The sequence below is a fragment of the Aulonocara stuartgranti genome (assembly GCF_965226115.1).
Source record: "Aulonocara stuartgranti genome assembly, chromosome: 5".
Lineage (NCBI taxonomy): Eukaryota > Metazoa > Chordata > Actinopteri > Cichliformes > Cichlidae > Aulonocara > Aulonocara stuartgranti.
The window spans coordinates 15,062,496-15,080,841 of NC_138943.1; the positions used below are offsets into that span (position 1 = coordinate 15,062,496).

At 39.2% G+C, this 18,346-nt stretch overlaps 1 protein-coding gene across 3 annotated transcripts in view; it reads right to left on the minus strand.

The window, feature by feature from the left end:
- Positions 1-16,589, minus strand: part of LOC309706645 (sodium- and chloride-dependent GABA transporter 2-like) — a 28,505-nt gene extending 11,916 nt beyond the window's left edge. The window contains exons 1-6 of one of the 3 annotated variants that reach the window (XM_082533351.1): positions 16,538-16,589; positions 4,751-4,941; positions 2,995-3,129; positions 2,049-2,189; positions 284-371; positions 53-185 (exon numbers count right to left, since the gene is read on the minus strand). In XM_082533351.1, the coding sequence (XP_082389477.1) occupies positions 53-185; positions 284-371; positions 2,049-2,189; positions 2,995-3,129; positions 4,751-4,937 (684 nt within the window). In that variant the 5' untranslated portion in view covers positions 4,938-4,941; positions 16,538-16,589. Of the gene's footprint in view, positions 1-52; positions 186-283; positions 372-2,048; positions 2,190-2,994; positions 3,130-4,750; positions 4,942-12,852; positions 13,260-16,537 lie in introns of those variants that run through there. The other 2 variants (XM_082533350.1, XM_082533349.1) reach the window with 2 other exon arrangements.
- Positions 16,590-18,346: the final 1,757 nt, after the last annotated feature.

Genomic DNA, 18,346 nt, shown 5'->3' on the forward strand with positions numbered 1-18,346 from the left:
TTTGTTACACTGTGTACCAGAAGGAAATAAAAGTATTAAGCCCATGTCTTACCTTCCCAGTAGACTTGACACCTTTCCACACACAAAAGTAACAGATGATCCAGGACAACAAAAGGCACAAAGCCAACTCCCATCGAATATTGCCCAACTCATTGATGCTTCCAGTTATATTCAAAACTCTTCGCCTGCAGTTGACAGTTAGTGATGGTCATAACTCACAAATGCCGATTCACTTGTCCAAATAATGCCTTAAAAGTTTTTGGATTTTGGAAAAGTTACTCACTCCCAAAACTCTCTCACTGGTGAAGTTGCATTTTCATGTACAGTCATGTTGAAATAATCAGCCTTTCTGTCAAATTCCACACAGGTTTCTGAGAAATGTCAACAAGTGAATTAAAGCACAAACAAAGAAAGGTCATATAACACATCTTGTCAAAGCCTTGGTCTGTGTTAACAAAGATCTTCAGTTACATTTTGGTATTTTTTTTCTTTTTTATTCTTACATATAAGCTGTGCTAGTGTTCTACTGATTTTTACTACATAAGCTTTTCTATTCACATAACAAATTGGTTCTTCATTTGTAGTTTGCTATATTAAATAAAACGTGTGACTACAGAAGGTGTTTTCTACTTTATGTTTGCTGAAGGAGGGGGTGGAGGGATTATTTCAGTGTCTCCACCAATTACATAAAAAAAACAATAAATAATAAAAATCTAAGTTTGTGTGACTGCATTAGATTGCTGACAGTTGTTTATTTGTGTGCGTGTGTGATTGTTGTTCACTGGCTTTAGTATTCTGTCCCCCTGAGAGGGAAACTCACTTGCGTGAAGTGCTGAATAAAGCCACAAGGTGGTGCCTCTTTCATTTTACTGGGTTGAAAGAAAAGGTTGAGAGTTTTACTCAGTTACCAAGTGGTGCTGCAACCATTCCCACTAAATTAATGGCAATGACCAGTAGTTGACTTGACTATGGCCAACTGGAAAGTGCTGTGGTGAGTAAAGACTTTGTTGGTGTTGCCATAAAATTGTTATCAGTTTGCTGGTGTACACCAAGTAAGGCTTTTCTGTGGTTCTCATAACTAGATTTTAAGTAAGCATACACCTATTTTTTTTTTATTTATTAAGAATATTTATATGTGGCATCCCATGACAGTACCATTCATAGGATGCCACATTCAGTGAGCTCTTTGGAACCACCCATTCTTTCACAAATGTTGTAAGGGCAGGCGGCATGGCTAGGTGTAGCCCAATACTTTTGTCCATATAGTGCATGTAGCAGCTAGCTACATGGTAAAAAGATACTTCCGAATAAAATGTTTTTTCCTGAGGAGGTTTGGATCTCTGCAGTTACTGAGTCAGCAGAGTGTTGGTGACTTTTAAACCTAAAAGCCTCCATACCTGATGGCCCTGCTCTGTAACTTTACGTGGATGAGCTGCTCTGTTTCCCAAACATTTCCACTTTCCAATAATTCCACTTATAGTTGTCTGTGGAATACCTACATGAGAAGAAGCGGCACTTGGTACACTGGTGTTATGTTATGACACTCAGTGAGCTCTTTAGAATGTGCCATTCTTTCAAAAATTATTTGCAAAGACAGACTGCATAATTAGGTGCTTGATTTTATACACCTGTGGCAATGGGACTGAAAACTGAAGTGTGGCCTGCAATTTTTTTTATCCATATACTGTATAAAGCAATGTAAAATTGTCAGTGCTAAAATACACTTAAATTTTTCAACTGCTATTATTAATAAATATCAGCATGAGTGAAGAATACTGAGTGCTAGTCCTTCATAAGATAAAATGTTTCCAGCCTTTGCTCTATAGACACAAAAAAACCCTCAGTGCCAACATTGTGCCAGAATCGAATAAAACCCTCAAACAGCCAATTTTATGACATTAAAAGCAACCTAACCTGTAAAAAATGGAAACCAGCTAGTATCATGATGAGTCCCCCAAAGCTTGTTAAAATGCAGTGAGTCATAATTGCTCTCATGATGTTTAGCTACTTCTTTGTTTTTGCATTTCTAATCACATAGTGGGACTTACCAGTGTTCCAGCTGTTTTTGCAGCTTGCCCAGGGAAGCTCAGAATTGAAAGAGGAGAAGAGATATAGGAATGCCCAGGCTAATATGATAATGTAATAAATGCTGGAGTATAAAACAACCACTTCACTGCAATAACCAAGGCCTGAAAAACAACAAAAAGGGAACAAATTAAACACTTAAAAGGAGGCAAATTCACATACATATAGAATAATTAAAGAAACGCACTGTGTCCAGTATGTTAATATAAATACTTGTTAACAACCCAACGCACTTTGAAAAATAAATACATATTTAAATGATGGCATATATTTAAATTACATAAACGAGGTTTTGTGCCAAAGTAAATGTAGTGCAGTGAACAATTGTAGAGGGGAAACACAGACAACAAGTAAGAAAGGAGCTAATAGTATACAAGTCCCCTGGCTGGCAATCAAAGAAGAGGTAATGTTCAACCAGTGTAAGTAATGTGAAAGATGAAACCCCTGATGCAGATCTGCGAGTTTCTTAAAAAAGCTTTTGTCTTTCCAATAATCAGAAAAGGAGCTTTGTTAAACTTTAAAGTTTAAGTTTGTTACACAACTGTTGCATAAGTGTCAGACTCAAAACTCAGGTTTCCTGGAATACAGCATCTGATCGTTTACAGTATAATGTTCTAGGGGGAAAATAGTTTTGTAAGAAAATGAGGAATTATAATAAAAATTCATAATTTCTCATCAAATGCTACAACAGCAGGAAAATGTGAGTAAAATGTGCAGTTTGTGATTAAAATATGCATTTAAAAACATACTAATATTTTCCACAGGTTTTCTATTTATAATTATATTCAGCTTCATTAATTAATTAAAGACCTTGTCATAGCTTGTTAGCATACAGTATGATCTTAACTTCTTTATTGGTAGTCTGATAAATGAAAACTTCCAAAAAAATTTTAAGAGAGAGATTTTTACCTTCAAAAAGGGGGCAAATTTTCTTCCAGCAGGTAATCCCTCCCTGCTTCGTGTACTGGCCAAGAGACGTCTCCAGCAGAAACAAGGGTATGCCGCAGGCGAAGAGGAAGAGTATATACGGGATGAAGAACACCCCTGGACAAAATCCAAAGTTGCACCACATAAGTTGTTTGTATTGATCGATTCAACTGTTTTATTAATCCAGGGTTATCACACTGACACAGGTCAATCCCGGGGGAGATCAACACTGGCTTACTTTGCATCTAATCTCTAAATAAGATAGACATTGTTTTAGTTCATTTTAAAAAGACCTTTCTTTTAAAACTTAATTTGTGTTTTGTTACTTTCTGAAATATTTTTCTTCCAAATGTAATTATTTTTGGAAATCTAAAAATACTCCAGGCTTTGTCTCGCTGTGTGGAGTTTGCATGTTCTGTTTGTGCCTGGGTGCCAGAGGGAAAACTTTGCCCTCTGGGTAATCTGGCTTCCACCAACAGTCCAAAGACATGCTTGTTAGGTTAATTGGTGACTAGTGTGAATGTGAGCATGAATGGTTGTCTCTTTGTGTTAGCCCTGTGATAATCTGGCAGCATGTGCGGGATGCATTCTGCCTCTCTCTCAGTGACAGCTGGGATAGACTCCAGACTCCCTACAACCCTGAATTGGATAAAAAGTTAAGAAACTGGATGGATTCACTTGATTATCTTTTCCTAACTATGATGTAAATTCCTTTAAAACGATCTTTCTCTGCCACTCTACACAAATGTCAAACTGACAGGATTTTTAAACAAATGCAGCTAAGATAGAATTAAAAATGAAAAACAGATTAAAGTAACTGTGTCGATTATGTTCCTTTGAGTTCTTTTAAATTGATATATTTTGAACTAAAATATAAAATTTGACTTAGTTATACAGAAATAAACAAAAGGGAAGCTGACACAGAAATGCAGTTCCTCCAAATTTATTTTTAAAAGGCCCAAAGGAAACATTAACAGCCTAATATAAACAGTGGTTCTGGGCTCTGTAGTTAAGTTCATGTAATCAGCTAATTAACATTAACATTAAAAAATATGTATAATTATGGGGATGGCTGCTGAACTATCACTTAGTTATGCTGCTATAGAATCAGGATGCTGGGCGAGTGAGCAAGTTTATCTTCTCTCTTCTATAGTTTGTGTTTTGTTCTGCCTCGTTAAGCCCTTTTTTTCTTTTCTCTTTACCATCACCCCAAACCGCCTGAGGCCAATGGATGCCCCTCCCCGAGTTTGGTTCTGCCGCTTTCTTCTGTTAAAATGGAGTTCCTTCCCACTGCCACCCAATGCTTACTTCACAGGGTGGTCCCCTGTGGAGTTTTCTCTCTAACATTGTAAGGTCTTCACCTTAAAAGTTCCCTGAGGTGAATGTTTTGTGATTTGTTGCAACATAAATAAAACTGAATTGAAAAAAGCTGAATTCAACTGAAAGTTGTACTGAAAGAGATTCTGAGAATGTGTTTAATTTAACCCTTTTAACCATTAAGTATAAATACATACAGTTCAGTACAATGCATCTTGCTGATAAAGTCTATCACCCATTGTTAGAGATAGCTTATAACTTATGGGGTCTTTAAGGAAGCTCCAGACTTCAAAACAGCTTTCTGCAAACCAATGATCCCAAGTTCATTATTTGGAGACGGTAAAACTGGAAAAGAGGAGCTAAATAGGTAGACAGCCACAGCACAATATAGTGTCTGTTTGTTCACTATTTTGATACTCACCTCCTCCATTTTTGTAGCATAGGTAAGGAAACCGCCACACATTTCCCAGCCCTATGATCTGCCCAGCAACAGCCAAGAGGAACTCAATTTTGCTAGACCACTGTCCTCTCGTATGGGTGCTGGGTTCAGGTTCGGCTGTGCCCTTATCCAGCTTGAAGTTGTCATCTGGATCATGGGGCTTTTCCATTATCCTTTAACAAGAAGGGAAGAAAGCCCATTTAGGTACATTTGATCACATTTTTGACCAAAACAGATGATTTGGAAGGCGCAAAATTTGATATTCCAGAGACCATCTGGTTATCTGCACACATCAGTGCCAAGTAAGCCACACAATAACAAAATCACCAATCACTTCAGGAATAGTGATGTGAGTTAATTACAGGACATTAGCGTTCATTATCAGCACAATGCCAGCAGTCTTGCTGCATTAGGTCAGAAAAGGGTCGGTGCAGCTTGGTATGAGAATAAATCTTTTCATCAATGTTGCTTTTGTGTGGCTGGCTAGGATTTGATGTGGGAGTGAAGCAGACAGACTGGAAAATATGTGTGCTACGACAGTAGTAAGAAGGTTCAAATGCTGAGATGCTAAAAAACAGCTTTTCTAAAGTATTTTATGGATCATTTAATGAGCCAACCAAGAGAAAAAAAACTAACACTAGATGCTGGAGTATGGCAATTACAGTATGTGTTGCTTTTATGTGGCAGGTAAACACTAGAATAGCAAAAGAAAAGCTTTATAGTCTTTAAAGCTTGTGTACAGGAAAGCTTGTCTAATCACTATGGATACTAAAACCTAATCTTCCTGGCTAATGCCAACATTGTTATTTTTGAGTAAAAAAATGTGTGATAAATGGATATGTCCATAATTATTATGAAATGTAAATAAAATCTTTTTTTTTTTCATATTGTGCTCACAGTCATGTATATTCTGATAAAAATAGTTGAATATTTTGCAGTCAGTTCTCTTAGATATGTCACAATATGGAAAATTCTAGATAGTATTTTAGTATTTAGTATTTATTTATTTATTGTCATTGTCAAGAACAATGAAATTGCGTTTGGGGCTTCCATACAACCCAAAAAAAAGAAGAAAATAATAAATACCCCTTAAAACCCAAGTGTACATATTTAACCCAGTGTGACTCCAATGCAATAAGACAATCCTTAGCAATAATGTTCGTAGAAATTCAGACAAAGACCTGAGAAACATGACAAAATACAACAATGCAACCCATTCAATATTATTGTACTGTGAGATATGATATCAGATATGATAGTTATCTATTTAAGAAAGAGGGGGGGGGGGGCAGGAGGGGGAAGAGAATAAAGATATGATGCACCAATGCAGACCAGTTCATTGCTATTAAGAAGTTGGATATGGTTATTGTCCGTGAGAGGGGGGCAGAGAGTTCAGGAGCCTCACAGCCTGTGGATACAGGCTGTTGGCCAGTCTGGATGTTCTGGCCTGTATAGACCTGTACCTTCTCCCTGAGGGCAGCAGATGGAAAAGGTGGCGCGCAGGGTGATGTTGGTCCCGCAGGATACTGTGCACCTGAAATCAAGTTGAACTTCTTGCAGTGTAAGTGTTGGTTGTTCGGTATGGGTGTGGATGCAGTAGCTAGACACCTAGCTCTGACGTAATCTGAATTTACAGAATTGTAGTAACAGGCTTTTTAACTCGAAGGCTGTAAGGCTGAAACAGAACACATGTGCCTTTCTGATGCTGTGCAGATTTTAGCATTGTGAGGACTGTGTGGCTGGTTTCACAGCTTTAGTTTGTTCTTTGTTGTCCAGATTAGTCGATGAGTTCAACTCGAAGCATTTTCTGAACACTTTGGTTTCTTTTTACTCAGAGAAGCCATGTGATCCTAAACGGATCCATATTTTGGTGTTGGGCTCTGAACTAAGGCATATATCAATGGGGGAAAAATTGCTCAGCTATCATATTAGAATTTTGCAAAATGTCTGATAAGTAAAAGCACAGGACTTTTCCTTTTTGATAAATTTCTAGTTTGGACCAGACTGAATGACCCTGAACGATGTCTTATTTATGCCATGGATAACCCAGCCCAGACTTCCCATGACATACTGAGAACTATCAAACTCTTTTCTTTTACTTCATATAAATGTTCAAATATGCTGCTACTGCATTAATGCTCCTTATATTTCTCATCTCTTTTCTCTCACTCCAATAGGTTGTGGCAGATTGGAGCTAATCATAGGTCTTGTTCAATTAACTCTAATAAAAGATTATATAGCATTGACTATAAAATTATAACACGGTATAAATTAATGGTTCGCATAACCTTTTTCTGTCTTCTTTTGCCTTCTCTGCAACATTTCTGTCTCCTTTGCGTGAGAAGAGACCGAGATAAAAGGAAGATAATACTACTCACGCCAACTTTAACTCCCTAACAAGTCTTATGATAATAGTTTTACTTAGTGATGGGATTAAACATTCAGTGGGACTAATTTATCAGTTAGTTTTGTTCCCTTAATTCTCTGTTCAGTTAGTGACGTCACTGCAAACTGCTGAAAACTAATGTTCTAACTTTATGTGGTCTTTGTTGGCACCGCCTTCTGACTGTTAGCTCAGCTGAGTCATAGTTCAGCAACGTTACCAAAGTGAAGTCATCGTGTGTGCTGTGATTATATTTTTATAGACCTGGACTTTAAAAACAACCTGGGTGGAAGTTACTCAGGGGGCTGACACTATTGCTTAAGAAGATTCAGGGCCAGTTTATCCACAGCATGTGTACAAATGCTTTCATCAACTATAAGGTGCAAATAAACATATCTTTATGTCTTTGAGAATAGTAAAATGCATGTTTTTGAAAGAACTTTATTTACTGTAAAAAAAAAAAAAAAATCAAAGATAATAGAAAGTTTATAGTTTATAGAAAGGCTACAGTGTAGTCAGGCATAATATAATATTCACCTGATTCACTACTATACAGGGTGGGCCATTTATATGGATACACCGTAATAAAATGGGAATAGTTGGTGATATTAAAGTCCTGTTTGTGGCACATTAGTATATGTGAGGGGGCAAACTCCTCAAGATGGGTGGTGACCATGGTGGCCATTTAGGCCATTGTTTTTCTTGTGACATTACCATTAAGTTTGGTGTGTCACATGGCCCTCTTCCTATTGGAAAAAACAAAAGTTGTATCCAAGATGGTCGATTCACGAGCTTAAATATAGAGTGCACTGGTAGAATTTTAAGGTGTAATTTTATCTAAGGATAAATTAAGAATGATATTGCTCAGTTAAGTTGCAGTTTACATCAAGCACCTGCCAAAGTCATTCTCACAGAATAACACACAATTTTTTGCCTCCATCATCACGACAGGGGATGTTAAATCCAATCAGATTGGATTCAGTCTATTCTGATTTAATTGAACAAATTTTGTAAAGAATTTCCCATGAACTGTTTAGGAATTACAATTATTTTTAGACAGAGCCCCCCAGTTCAACAGACTCAAAATTAACTGGGCAAACTAACAAAATTATAAATATAGGGACTGTTTTAAATACTTGGATGAAAATCCTTTGGAGCCAGTGCTTGGATTAAGATTAGAACCAATGAACTTCACTGAATGTTGTGTTTCTGCCAAGGTGTTTACTGCAGCTGCTTTCAGTTGCTTGTGGGTCTTCCTGTCTTTAGTTCTGTCTTCATCAACTGAAAGGCATGCCAGAACATGAGCTGCATCATTTTTAAACCAATAACATGGCCTGGCCTTTTATGTACACTTAAAGTTAAACTTCATTTCATACGTCCAAAGTCTAATCTGGTCATCTTGCTCAAGTGTTATCAGTACCTTATTTTAAACTCTGAATTTACATTCACTGAAAGCATCACTTGATTGTAGACCTTGAGTATGATAGATTTATCTCCTCAGTGTTATTGACTTAGCTACATGTTGCAAAGCTGTTTTTTCCTAACAATGGAAAGAATGTTCCAGGTTGTTCCATAAATGAAATTTTCCCTCTGACAGGTTTATTCTAAAGAAGGGCATCAAAAAAGCCAAACACCATTACAAAAAGAAGGTAGAAGAACACTTCTCCAACTCCAACCCCCGACGCATGTGGCAAGGACTCCAGACCATCACAGACTACAGGACCACCAAACCCTCCCCCGCATCCTCTGATGTCTCCTTCCTCAACGAGCTCAACAACTTTTATGCTCGTTTTGAGCGAGGGAACCCCACAACCACAACCAAAGCAGACATGACGCCAGACCACCAACCTATGACTCTCTCCCCCACCGATGTAGGAGCGGTGCTGAGCAGGATCAATGTCCACAAGGCTGCAGGCCCTGATGGCATCCCCGGGCGTGTTCTCAGAGCGTGTTCTGGGGAGCTTGCAGGAGTGCTCACAGACATATTCAATCTGTCCTTGGCCCACGCTGTGGTACCGGCCTGCTTCAAATCCACCTCCATCGTCCCGATACCCAAAAACTCCAACCCATCTTGCCTCAATGATTACCGCCCAGTAGCACTCACCCCCATCATCACTAAGTGCTTAGAGCGACTGGTCCTAGCACACTTCAAATCCTGTCTCCCCCCACCCTGGACCCCCACCAATTCGCATACCGCCGGAACAGGAGCACAGAGGATGCAGTCTCCATCGCAATGCACTCTGTCCTCTCACACCTGGACAACAACAACACCTACGCCAGAATGCTGTTTATAGACTTCAGTTCAGCATTCAATACAATCCACCCCTCACAACTCATCAGGAAACTGACAGACCTGGGTATCAGTTCCCTCATCTGCAAATGGTTACTGGACTTCCTGACCAACCGCCCCCAACATGTCCGGCTGGATAACCGCTGCTCATCTACCATCACAATGAACACCGGTGTACCACAAGGCTGTGTGATGAGCCCTTTCCTCTACTCCCTCTTCACCCACGACTGCAGACCTGCTGATGGTTCCAACACCATCATTAAGTTTGCAGATGACACCACGGTGATTGGCCTCATCAGTGACAACGATGAGGCCGCCTACAGGGAGGAGGTGGATCGTCTGGCTGAGTGGTGCGACAGAAACAACCTGCTGCTTAACACCGAGAAGACCAAGGAGCTCATCGTGGACTACAGGAGGAATGCTGACCCACATCCACCCATCCACATTAAGGGGACGGCTGTGGAGCGTGTGAGCAGCTTCAAGTTCCTGGGAGTCCACATCTCCGAGGATCTCACCTGGACGACCAACTGCTCCAAGCTGGTCAAGAAGGCTCACCAGCGCCTCTTCTTCTTGAGGACTCTGAGGAAGAACCACCTGTCCTCAGACATCCTGGTGAACTTCTATCGCTGCACCATCGAGAGCATCCTGACCAACTGTATAACAGTCTGGTACGGGAACTGCTCTGCCTCGGACCGGAAGGCGTTGCAGAGGGTCGTGAAAACTGCCCAGCGCATCGCCGGAGCACCACTTCCTGCCATAAAAGACATCTACAGGAAGCGGTGTCTGAAAAGGGCTGGGAAAATCATCAAAGACCCCAGTCACCCATCACATGGACTCTTCACCCTCCTGCCCTCTGGGAGGCGCCACAGGAGCCTCCGGACTAAGACCACCAGGTACCGGAACAGCTTCTTCCCCACAGCTGTCAGACTCCTGAACTCTGCCTCCTGACATCTGACCCACGTTAACTCATGGACTGAACATACACACACCCACAATGGACAACTGTACCCTCAAACACAATAATAACATGGACTGAACCACCACTCACAACCACTAGCACTTTATATAGCCTCTGTAGAAACTATCTACACCCTCACTTATCTTAACTGCACTACTGTATAGCTCTGTGTAAATAATCATTCTGTACATTCGATAATCTTTAATCCTACAACTGTTTACAACTTGCATAGTTCCCATTTCTGTATAGCTGTATATCCCAGATTCTGTAAAGTTATTTATTTCATATTCTGTATAGTTTTTCATATTTATATCCTGTTCATATCCTGTACATAGCTTGTACTCACTACAGCCTGTACATACTTATAGTTATAGAATATTCACAACATACTTCATACCGTGTACATTATAACATACCATAATAGACCCATTTCTGTAATATACTCACATATCTATATTATTGCTAATATATATTGTAATATATCTATATCACTAAAGCACTTCTGGATGGATGCAAACTGCATTTCGTTGCCCTGTACCTGTGCATGTGCAATGACAATAAAGTTGAATTCTATTCTATTCTATTCTATTCTATTCTATTCTATTTTAATTTCCCAGCCTAATGATGGTCTTCTTTAGTTGCACTGATTTCACTTTGTACCTCACATTGAGAGTACAATGAAACAAAACTAAATGACTAAATGGAAGCCGACATTTGGCCATTTAAAAATAAATGTTACAAAATTGTAAAATTGTAATGTTACAAAATTGTAATCAGTTCATTAGTAAGTCCAAGTGAACATTTGTGCCGGACATAATAAAACTGACTCCAGGAGTTCCCGAGATATCACATTTAGAAGAATGGGACAGGTGTGAGGTCATAATTATATTGACCTTTGACCATTAAAATCTAATCAGTCCTTCCATGCATCCAAGTAAGCTTTATCTGTGTTTCAAGAGTTAACAAATGTGACAGAATGAGATATGCATATATGCACCACCTACATCGAGGGCACACGGATTAGAAAAGCATGGCTGAGTGGTTGCAAAGAAAGGGAGAGTAGTGTTGACTGAAGAGGAATGGGCATTATAGTGGGGATACAGGACAGCTACAAGTACCTGGGTATCCCACAGGCCAACAGAGACTTTGGTGAAGATCCATGAATGTCAACCACGGATTTCAGGTGTGTCAGAACCATTCAGTATGAAACATAGGAGTCTGTGAATACATTAGGAAGATGTATCTCAGGCCCTCTAAGATGAGCTGCTTCAAGCAGTGGAGGAGAAGGAAGTATCATGGAAGACCAAGCTGCTGCATGGCATGTAGCATCCACAGATAGAAGAAGTGGCAGATAACAAAGAATCTTAATATTTGCTAGAAAAGGCTGCCTTAAAAGGACAGCACAGAACAGAAAGGAGTCTGCCACAACTAACAAGATCCAAGTTGGAGACTGAGCAAAAATGCCCCAGAGACCGTCCAGTGCACAGTAGCAGAATTTAAGATGCAAGGATACAGTGAGAAAAAACAACCAAGTGGCTGAGAAAGTCTACAGGAACATCTGTGCCACATATGGATTAGAAGTCCCCAGTTTCTAAATAAATAACAGGGCTCAGACCCAGTGGGTCTTTGAGTTTCTGACAGACAAGCAGCTGTTGACAAACCAACCATATGCAGAATGATTGTTGACAAGAAACAGAACACCGCAGGTGTGATAGATGCAGCAATCCCAGATGACAGCAACATCAGAAAGAAGGAGAAAAATAAGTCAGTACCGGAGGCTGAAGAAACAACTAAAGTACATGGAACCACTTTGGTAACATCCAAAATGGTCCCAGTGGTAACAGGAGGGTTAGCAGCTGGAAAGGTGGCTGCAACAGATTCCAGACACACAAAAAGAACATAGTCCTAGGAACAGCTAGGGTACTTCACAGACCTCCCAGAGGATCTGAACTTCAAGACAGATACCAACTGCATATATACACATATATATACATACGGTCACTATACACATTGTACACTGACAACAGCAGTTTTGATTTTAGAGAAAAGAAAAGCTTATCATACCCTATATCACTACCTGCTGCAAACATTATCTAGAAGAAAAAACAATTTCATTATCTTTTACAGTTTTGTCCAAGTAACCCTTTCAGCGCTTATTATTATGCAAGCTGTTCCAATATTTGCGCAATAGTGGTGGGTGTATTTGGTAGCTTTTTGTAGCCATGATCACAGAGCAGCTGAGATGTTACGCTAAAGGGGAAATAACTAAACCTCGCTGCAGCGTAACCGGTAACCTTTGCCCTACATTATACAGCAACAAGCTCTAAGGCTTAACTGCAGCTATAAACACTAATTTGTTTACTGTAGGGGAAAGTACAACAGCAGAAGAGTCCACTCACACTCAAAACAAAGAAGAAGCATAAAGAAAAACTTCACATAACGTAAAGGAATACCTAGGGAAAAAAAAGTCTCACGTCTGCAGTAATTCTTTATGTTTCCATTCCGGGTTAACTCATCAGGAGCTTTCTGAGTCAAATACTAATGGTCCAGATCTTCCAGTCTCAACAAGACAAGTGCAATTCCCAGAAGTGACCGCAAGTGAGTCCATGAGTGGAGAAGTGACAGTGTGAGCGGTGATAATGACAGACAACCAAAAGGAACCACAGGGACAGAGAAAGGAGGGGCGGGTTGTTTCTGAATGACGAGGCGGAGGCTGTTCCCTAGACCACATGGCCTCTCAGTAAAGGCAACTGGAGGCGGCTGGTTGGTTTGCATGTTAGCCATGCTAAGCTGCATAGGTGCCTCTGTTTGGATCATACGTCGTCGTCAGTGAATGCACCAGCGCTCTGGTCGTGAAAGCGAGTTTGTTTCTCGGTGCCTCAGCGACACCATGAGGTCGATAGCATGAACAACAGGTGAAGCAAATCGCAAGATTTAAACCTTCCCTAAGCTGGGCAGACACTGCGATTTTTTTCAGTCGCGCGATTCAGCTCCTGCTCAAACTGTACGATTGCATCGCAGGGGTTAGAAGTTCATAGGTGACGATGCAGGGTCTCACACTATACGGCCCGATGCTCTGATGCGACCTGAGTGCTCACACTGTGCGTACATAAAATGAAGGTTATAATAGAAATTCTGTCGCTCGCTCTCCCTCTCCGTCAACTTTGCTAAATTGCTAATGAAAAACATTGATCAGGCAGCTGTGATTGAGCAGCAGTGTAGATCCAACTATTTTCACGGTTGTTGTGTCGTGATAATTTTGTGAGGCCACATCGAAAAGGCTCGGATGAGCTTTCCAAAGTTCTACAAGTTGTGCCTCCATCGCTTGTGTCCAGATCACACGCTGCACTGTCGTGCTGCGCCGTCTTTTTCGTTGACATTTGTGCTTGCGCGTGTGCAGTGTGACAAACTGCGGTGACACCCTCGCGACCAAGCGATTGATGATCGGGAGCTCGTCGTGAGGTGTTAATCGCGTCTCGTTACCCCACGTATACTACACGATGCACGACGCACGATGAAGGCCAAAATCGGGCCGATCGCCAAAACGGTCGCACGACTCAAAAATCGGCTCAAAATGGGCCAAAAATCGCAGCCCAGCATAATGCAGGGAGTATATGTTGTGAAGGGCCCCACTAGAAAGCTGAACTCACTTTTGCTCACCGTTAGATTATTGGTGCGGCCCTTCACAACAGTCACAGTTTCTCATTTGTGTCTCTGTGAAAGTTTACTCCCCACCCCAGATTTAATCACTATCAGTATCAGCTCCCAGCTCATTTTAGAGACATGCCAGGTTTTCTTATTGAGATGGGAGTTTTGTTCAAAATTCAGCCAAGTTTCAAGAATTGATTTTGCTTTTTGAAAATCTTTAGATATAGTTTTTATTTGGTTCAGTTTTCTTTTAGTTATAATAATTATTCTTATACCGGGGTGTGAGTCGAGGAAGTGCTTGGAATGATGAACCCGTTTCACTAAACTATAAACTGTTGATAAATAAAGGAAAATACTATGGAGGACCACAAGAGCCACGCGCATCGAAATAAAGAATTCTGTGCTTAAATAATGAATTGTAGAATAAATTCTGCATTTGTAAATTCATGAAATACAAGGTGTTGAGTCACTCATCAAACCATTTAAGTACCATTCAATGCCCACTACTGAAGTGACCTTGGATACGGTGCAATGTTATTTTGGAAGTCTAAAGCCAATAATTAAGAACAGCTTTTTAAACATTTTTTCTTTTAGCAGTGACCTCAAGTACATGTGAAAAAATTCAGTAAAACAGAAACCAGAGCTATCACATCCCGTTTAATCCGCGTTTAATGATTAGGAAACATGAAGTCAGTATCTGCTATTGTGTAGTATACACTCCTCTAGTCATTTTCTCCCGCTGCCCTTGTTTCTTGTTTTTTCTCAGGACACTTTCCACTAACCGGCCCTTTAGCTCCACAGCTGTCAGCTGTTCAGACTGCTGTGAAGTCAGGGCACAGCAACAGTCCCGAAACACACGATGTCTTTTGTTTTACTGACCTTTCTTTGATAATGAAAGGAGTGTTCATATTTATCTGCAGTGAATTAGTCACTGATTGTTTAGCTTATGTGTTAGGTGAGCACTTATATGCATAGTAGAGATGGTCCGATCCGATATCACGTATCGGTATCGGTCCGATACTGACGTAAATTACTGAATCAGATATCTATTGATAAGCTGTTGTTAGAATTTATTTAATATTACTTTCTACACCAGGATCCTTTTCTACGTAGCTGACGGCTGGTAACTGTGCAGGGGCGGATCTAGCAAAGTTTAGCCAGGGGGCCCGATAGGGCATTAACAGTGAAAAGGGGGGCACAAAGACATACTTTTCTTTCTTATTCTCATTTAAAATGTCTAGCTTTTTAATAAATAATTATCTGAATCTTAACCCAAAGTTTTAATCTTATGTAAAATATATAGAAGTCCATTACTCTGTATATAGTAACTGTTAAGTCTAATATACCCTAGTAAGCTATAGTACTTTTTCCTTTGGGAAGGTACGATCTGTGAAGTCTGCAATTCTGTTGAAGAAAGATGTTGAATCTATTTAATTATTCTTGAAAAATAATTTATTTTGTGCATTTTTTCCCCACATTGCATCAAATTAAAGTTGATTATGTCGATTAAGAATCATGAGGTGGAGGGTGGGGGGTGGTTCCCTATTTATTTTTTTTGCTGGGAGTTTGCAACCCTATTAGTTAGCTTGCTTAATATTTCTGCTACGTACTCTTTAAAATACCAGAATAGGGAGGATGGAGTAGGTTTAAGTTGATTAGATCAGTATTGCTGAACTATGAAATATTTTGGGTGCAGTGTATTCTTTACATTCAGGTATAACAGAATAGCTTTAGTGTTGTTGTTTATTTAAACTTGAGCATTAACTTATACAAAATGCAGCAATATATTAAAAAACAGTTTTATTGATTAAAAAATACACTATATTATATAGTGTATTTTCATATCGGTATCGGCAGATATCCAAATTTATGATATCGGTATCGGTATTGGACATAAAAAAGTGGTATCGTGCCATCTCTAATACACAGTCCTGAAAAACTGGCCACATTTAAACTGTTAATTTAGTGCCTTTAGAACACATTTGGAGAGGTTTGAGTGAAAGCTATCTGAAGTAAAAACCCCAACAGTGACTGTTCTGAAACACAATACAAAAATTTTGTTTACCTGCGATCAACAGAATAAAAAAACATCAAACCTGTTGTTGTACATTAAGAAATAGTACCATATATGAACATCTAACTCCCAATAAATCAAATCACTCAAATCAAATTCTCAGCTTTTCATTACTATTTAAGTCCAGATCGAACAAAATTAATCCGAACTCAAGAATGTGAGTTTTCTTGAATGTGAGTTCTAACTGAAGCAGAACAACAATCATTTAACAGCTTTACATTTGTTAAGCAGTTATACTTTTATTCAAAATGTTTTAAAAAATTACATTCACTAGTTAAAATGATTTGCATAGTTTTGTGTTGACCACATCACGGGTTAAAGTTGGTTCAAGATGGTTAAAGCAGGTTAAAGTTATTCAGTTTTAGAAACATCAGAGCGGCAAGAGTTTCTAGGAAGTTTCTGGATCTTATACTCACAGTTTGTTGTCTTCTGAGGTCACTTGTGGAAGTCCCGCTTTTTCAGTTTGAAACACACCTTGTCTCTTCAGACAGAACTAACGTTTTTCTGTGTGCCCCTGGCAGAAGAGCCTTTAATAACCACCCTAGATTTATTTTGGACAAATCATTGTTGGGGTTGTTAATGAATCATCATTGGCGACGTGTTTCAAAGTGAGGGCTACTTGAGTTCAAAGAAACACAGCTGTCTCCTGATTTAACAGGACCAGTCTCACTTTGATCAAGCTCTTGCACATAGGTATTTAATTTCACTTTATGTTTATCATGTTCACTACATGTTATTTGTATTTAACACAAACACACCTTTTGACCAAAATACAGCATGCAGGAGGCAGTAGGTTTCTGGAAAAAATCTTGATAGAGTAGCTAAAAGAAAATAATAGTGCACGATTCTCTTTAAAAGAAAATAATTTTTTTTTTATTTTTGTTTTTTATAGTACTAAGGATAATGAATCCTTTATTCCTCAAATTTAATAGCTATATCATATATAGACCCAAGCTTGTTGTTGGACAGGTCATTTCTCATTAGAATTAAATGATTAAATTAAAAAGACAGCTTAGAAAAAACTAAAAATAGGCCTTAAGCTAAATCCTTTGCATACCCACTAATTTTAAGCTTTTCTTGGTATAAGTTAGCATTAATGCTGTGTTAAAAATTATATTTTACTATAGCACAAAAAACTTGTACACTGAGTACAAAAAGATTTATACATCTGTGATCTGTTTAAAAATACGTACTGAAGTTTTCTGACACGTGCTTCACCACACTACAATGATGGAAGACCATAGACTGCGACCTCTCTGTGACCTTCAACTGTCCTCACGTTGTGTGAGTGATGACTGTCTTTACGGCAGAAGTATTTTGTTGTTATTCTTTAACCAAAGCTCCTTCCCTTCTTTGGGAAACTTGGGGAGATTGTTTCATTATAAACTGTCTGACTTTAGTTCATGCCCCATCTCTTCTTTTAACATTTCCAGTGTGAATACCCTCAACTGAACTTAAGATTAATTTTGTATGGGATTTTCAAATGTGTCCTGTTTAGATAAAGCATCTCTCAGTGAGCAGGGAGAGCATGGAGGATTAAAATTGCCCCTTTGCCATGGTCACAGATCGCTTGTGGTGGTTAGACTCAAGTGCAGGACACAAGCAGACTTATGGCTCAGCCACATTAGAGCAAAAAGATGACATCTTCCTTGCAACTAGGAATTATCTGATTGTCCAGACTGCATTACATTTTTTGCTTTTGGCAGCTGATTGTAAGTGTTCCAATATTTGGCACTATTTGGTTCCAATATACTCACTTTGAAGATAATTATTGACACTGTCCTGGTCTTTTAACCAACCGCTTCAAAGGGAAGATCACAAATTCATTGCACATGGCTGCAATACTTTTGGTCATACTACAGACGCCAAGCACTGTTTTCACTAGAAAGAATGTAGCATTAGACCTTGCAATTTTGTAACTTAATCTGAAGTTAGTTAGTTAATACAGTAAACCCAGGAACTGAAAAGCCACACAAAACCGTGGATCCATTTCAGGAAGAACCAAACTGTCATCTAATTTGAAAATTCCTGCAATGCTTTGCATTTCGTATATGAGACTTTAAATGCAAACTATTCTGACTGATATGCAAGCAACATTTTTCACACCTAACAATGAACAAATATTCAGCTATTCACCTGAATCTTAGGTACGCACATAGTTACATAGATAACTATATTTGAGACCAACATTTATGATGAGAAAACAACTCCTCTGATGTTTATTT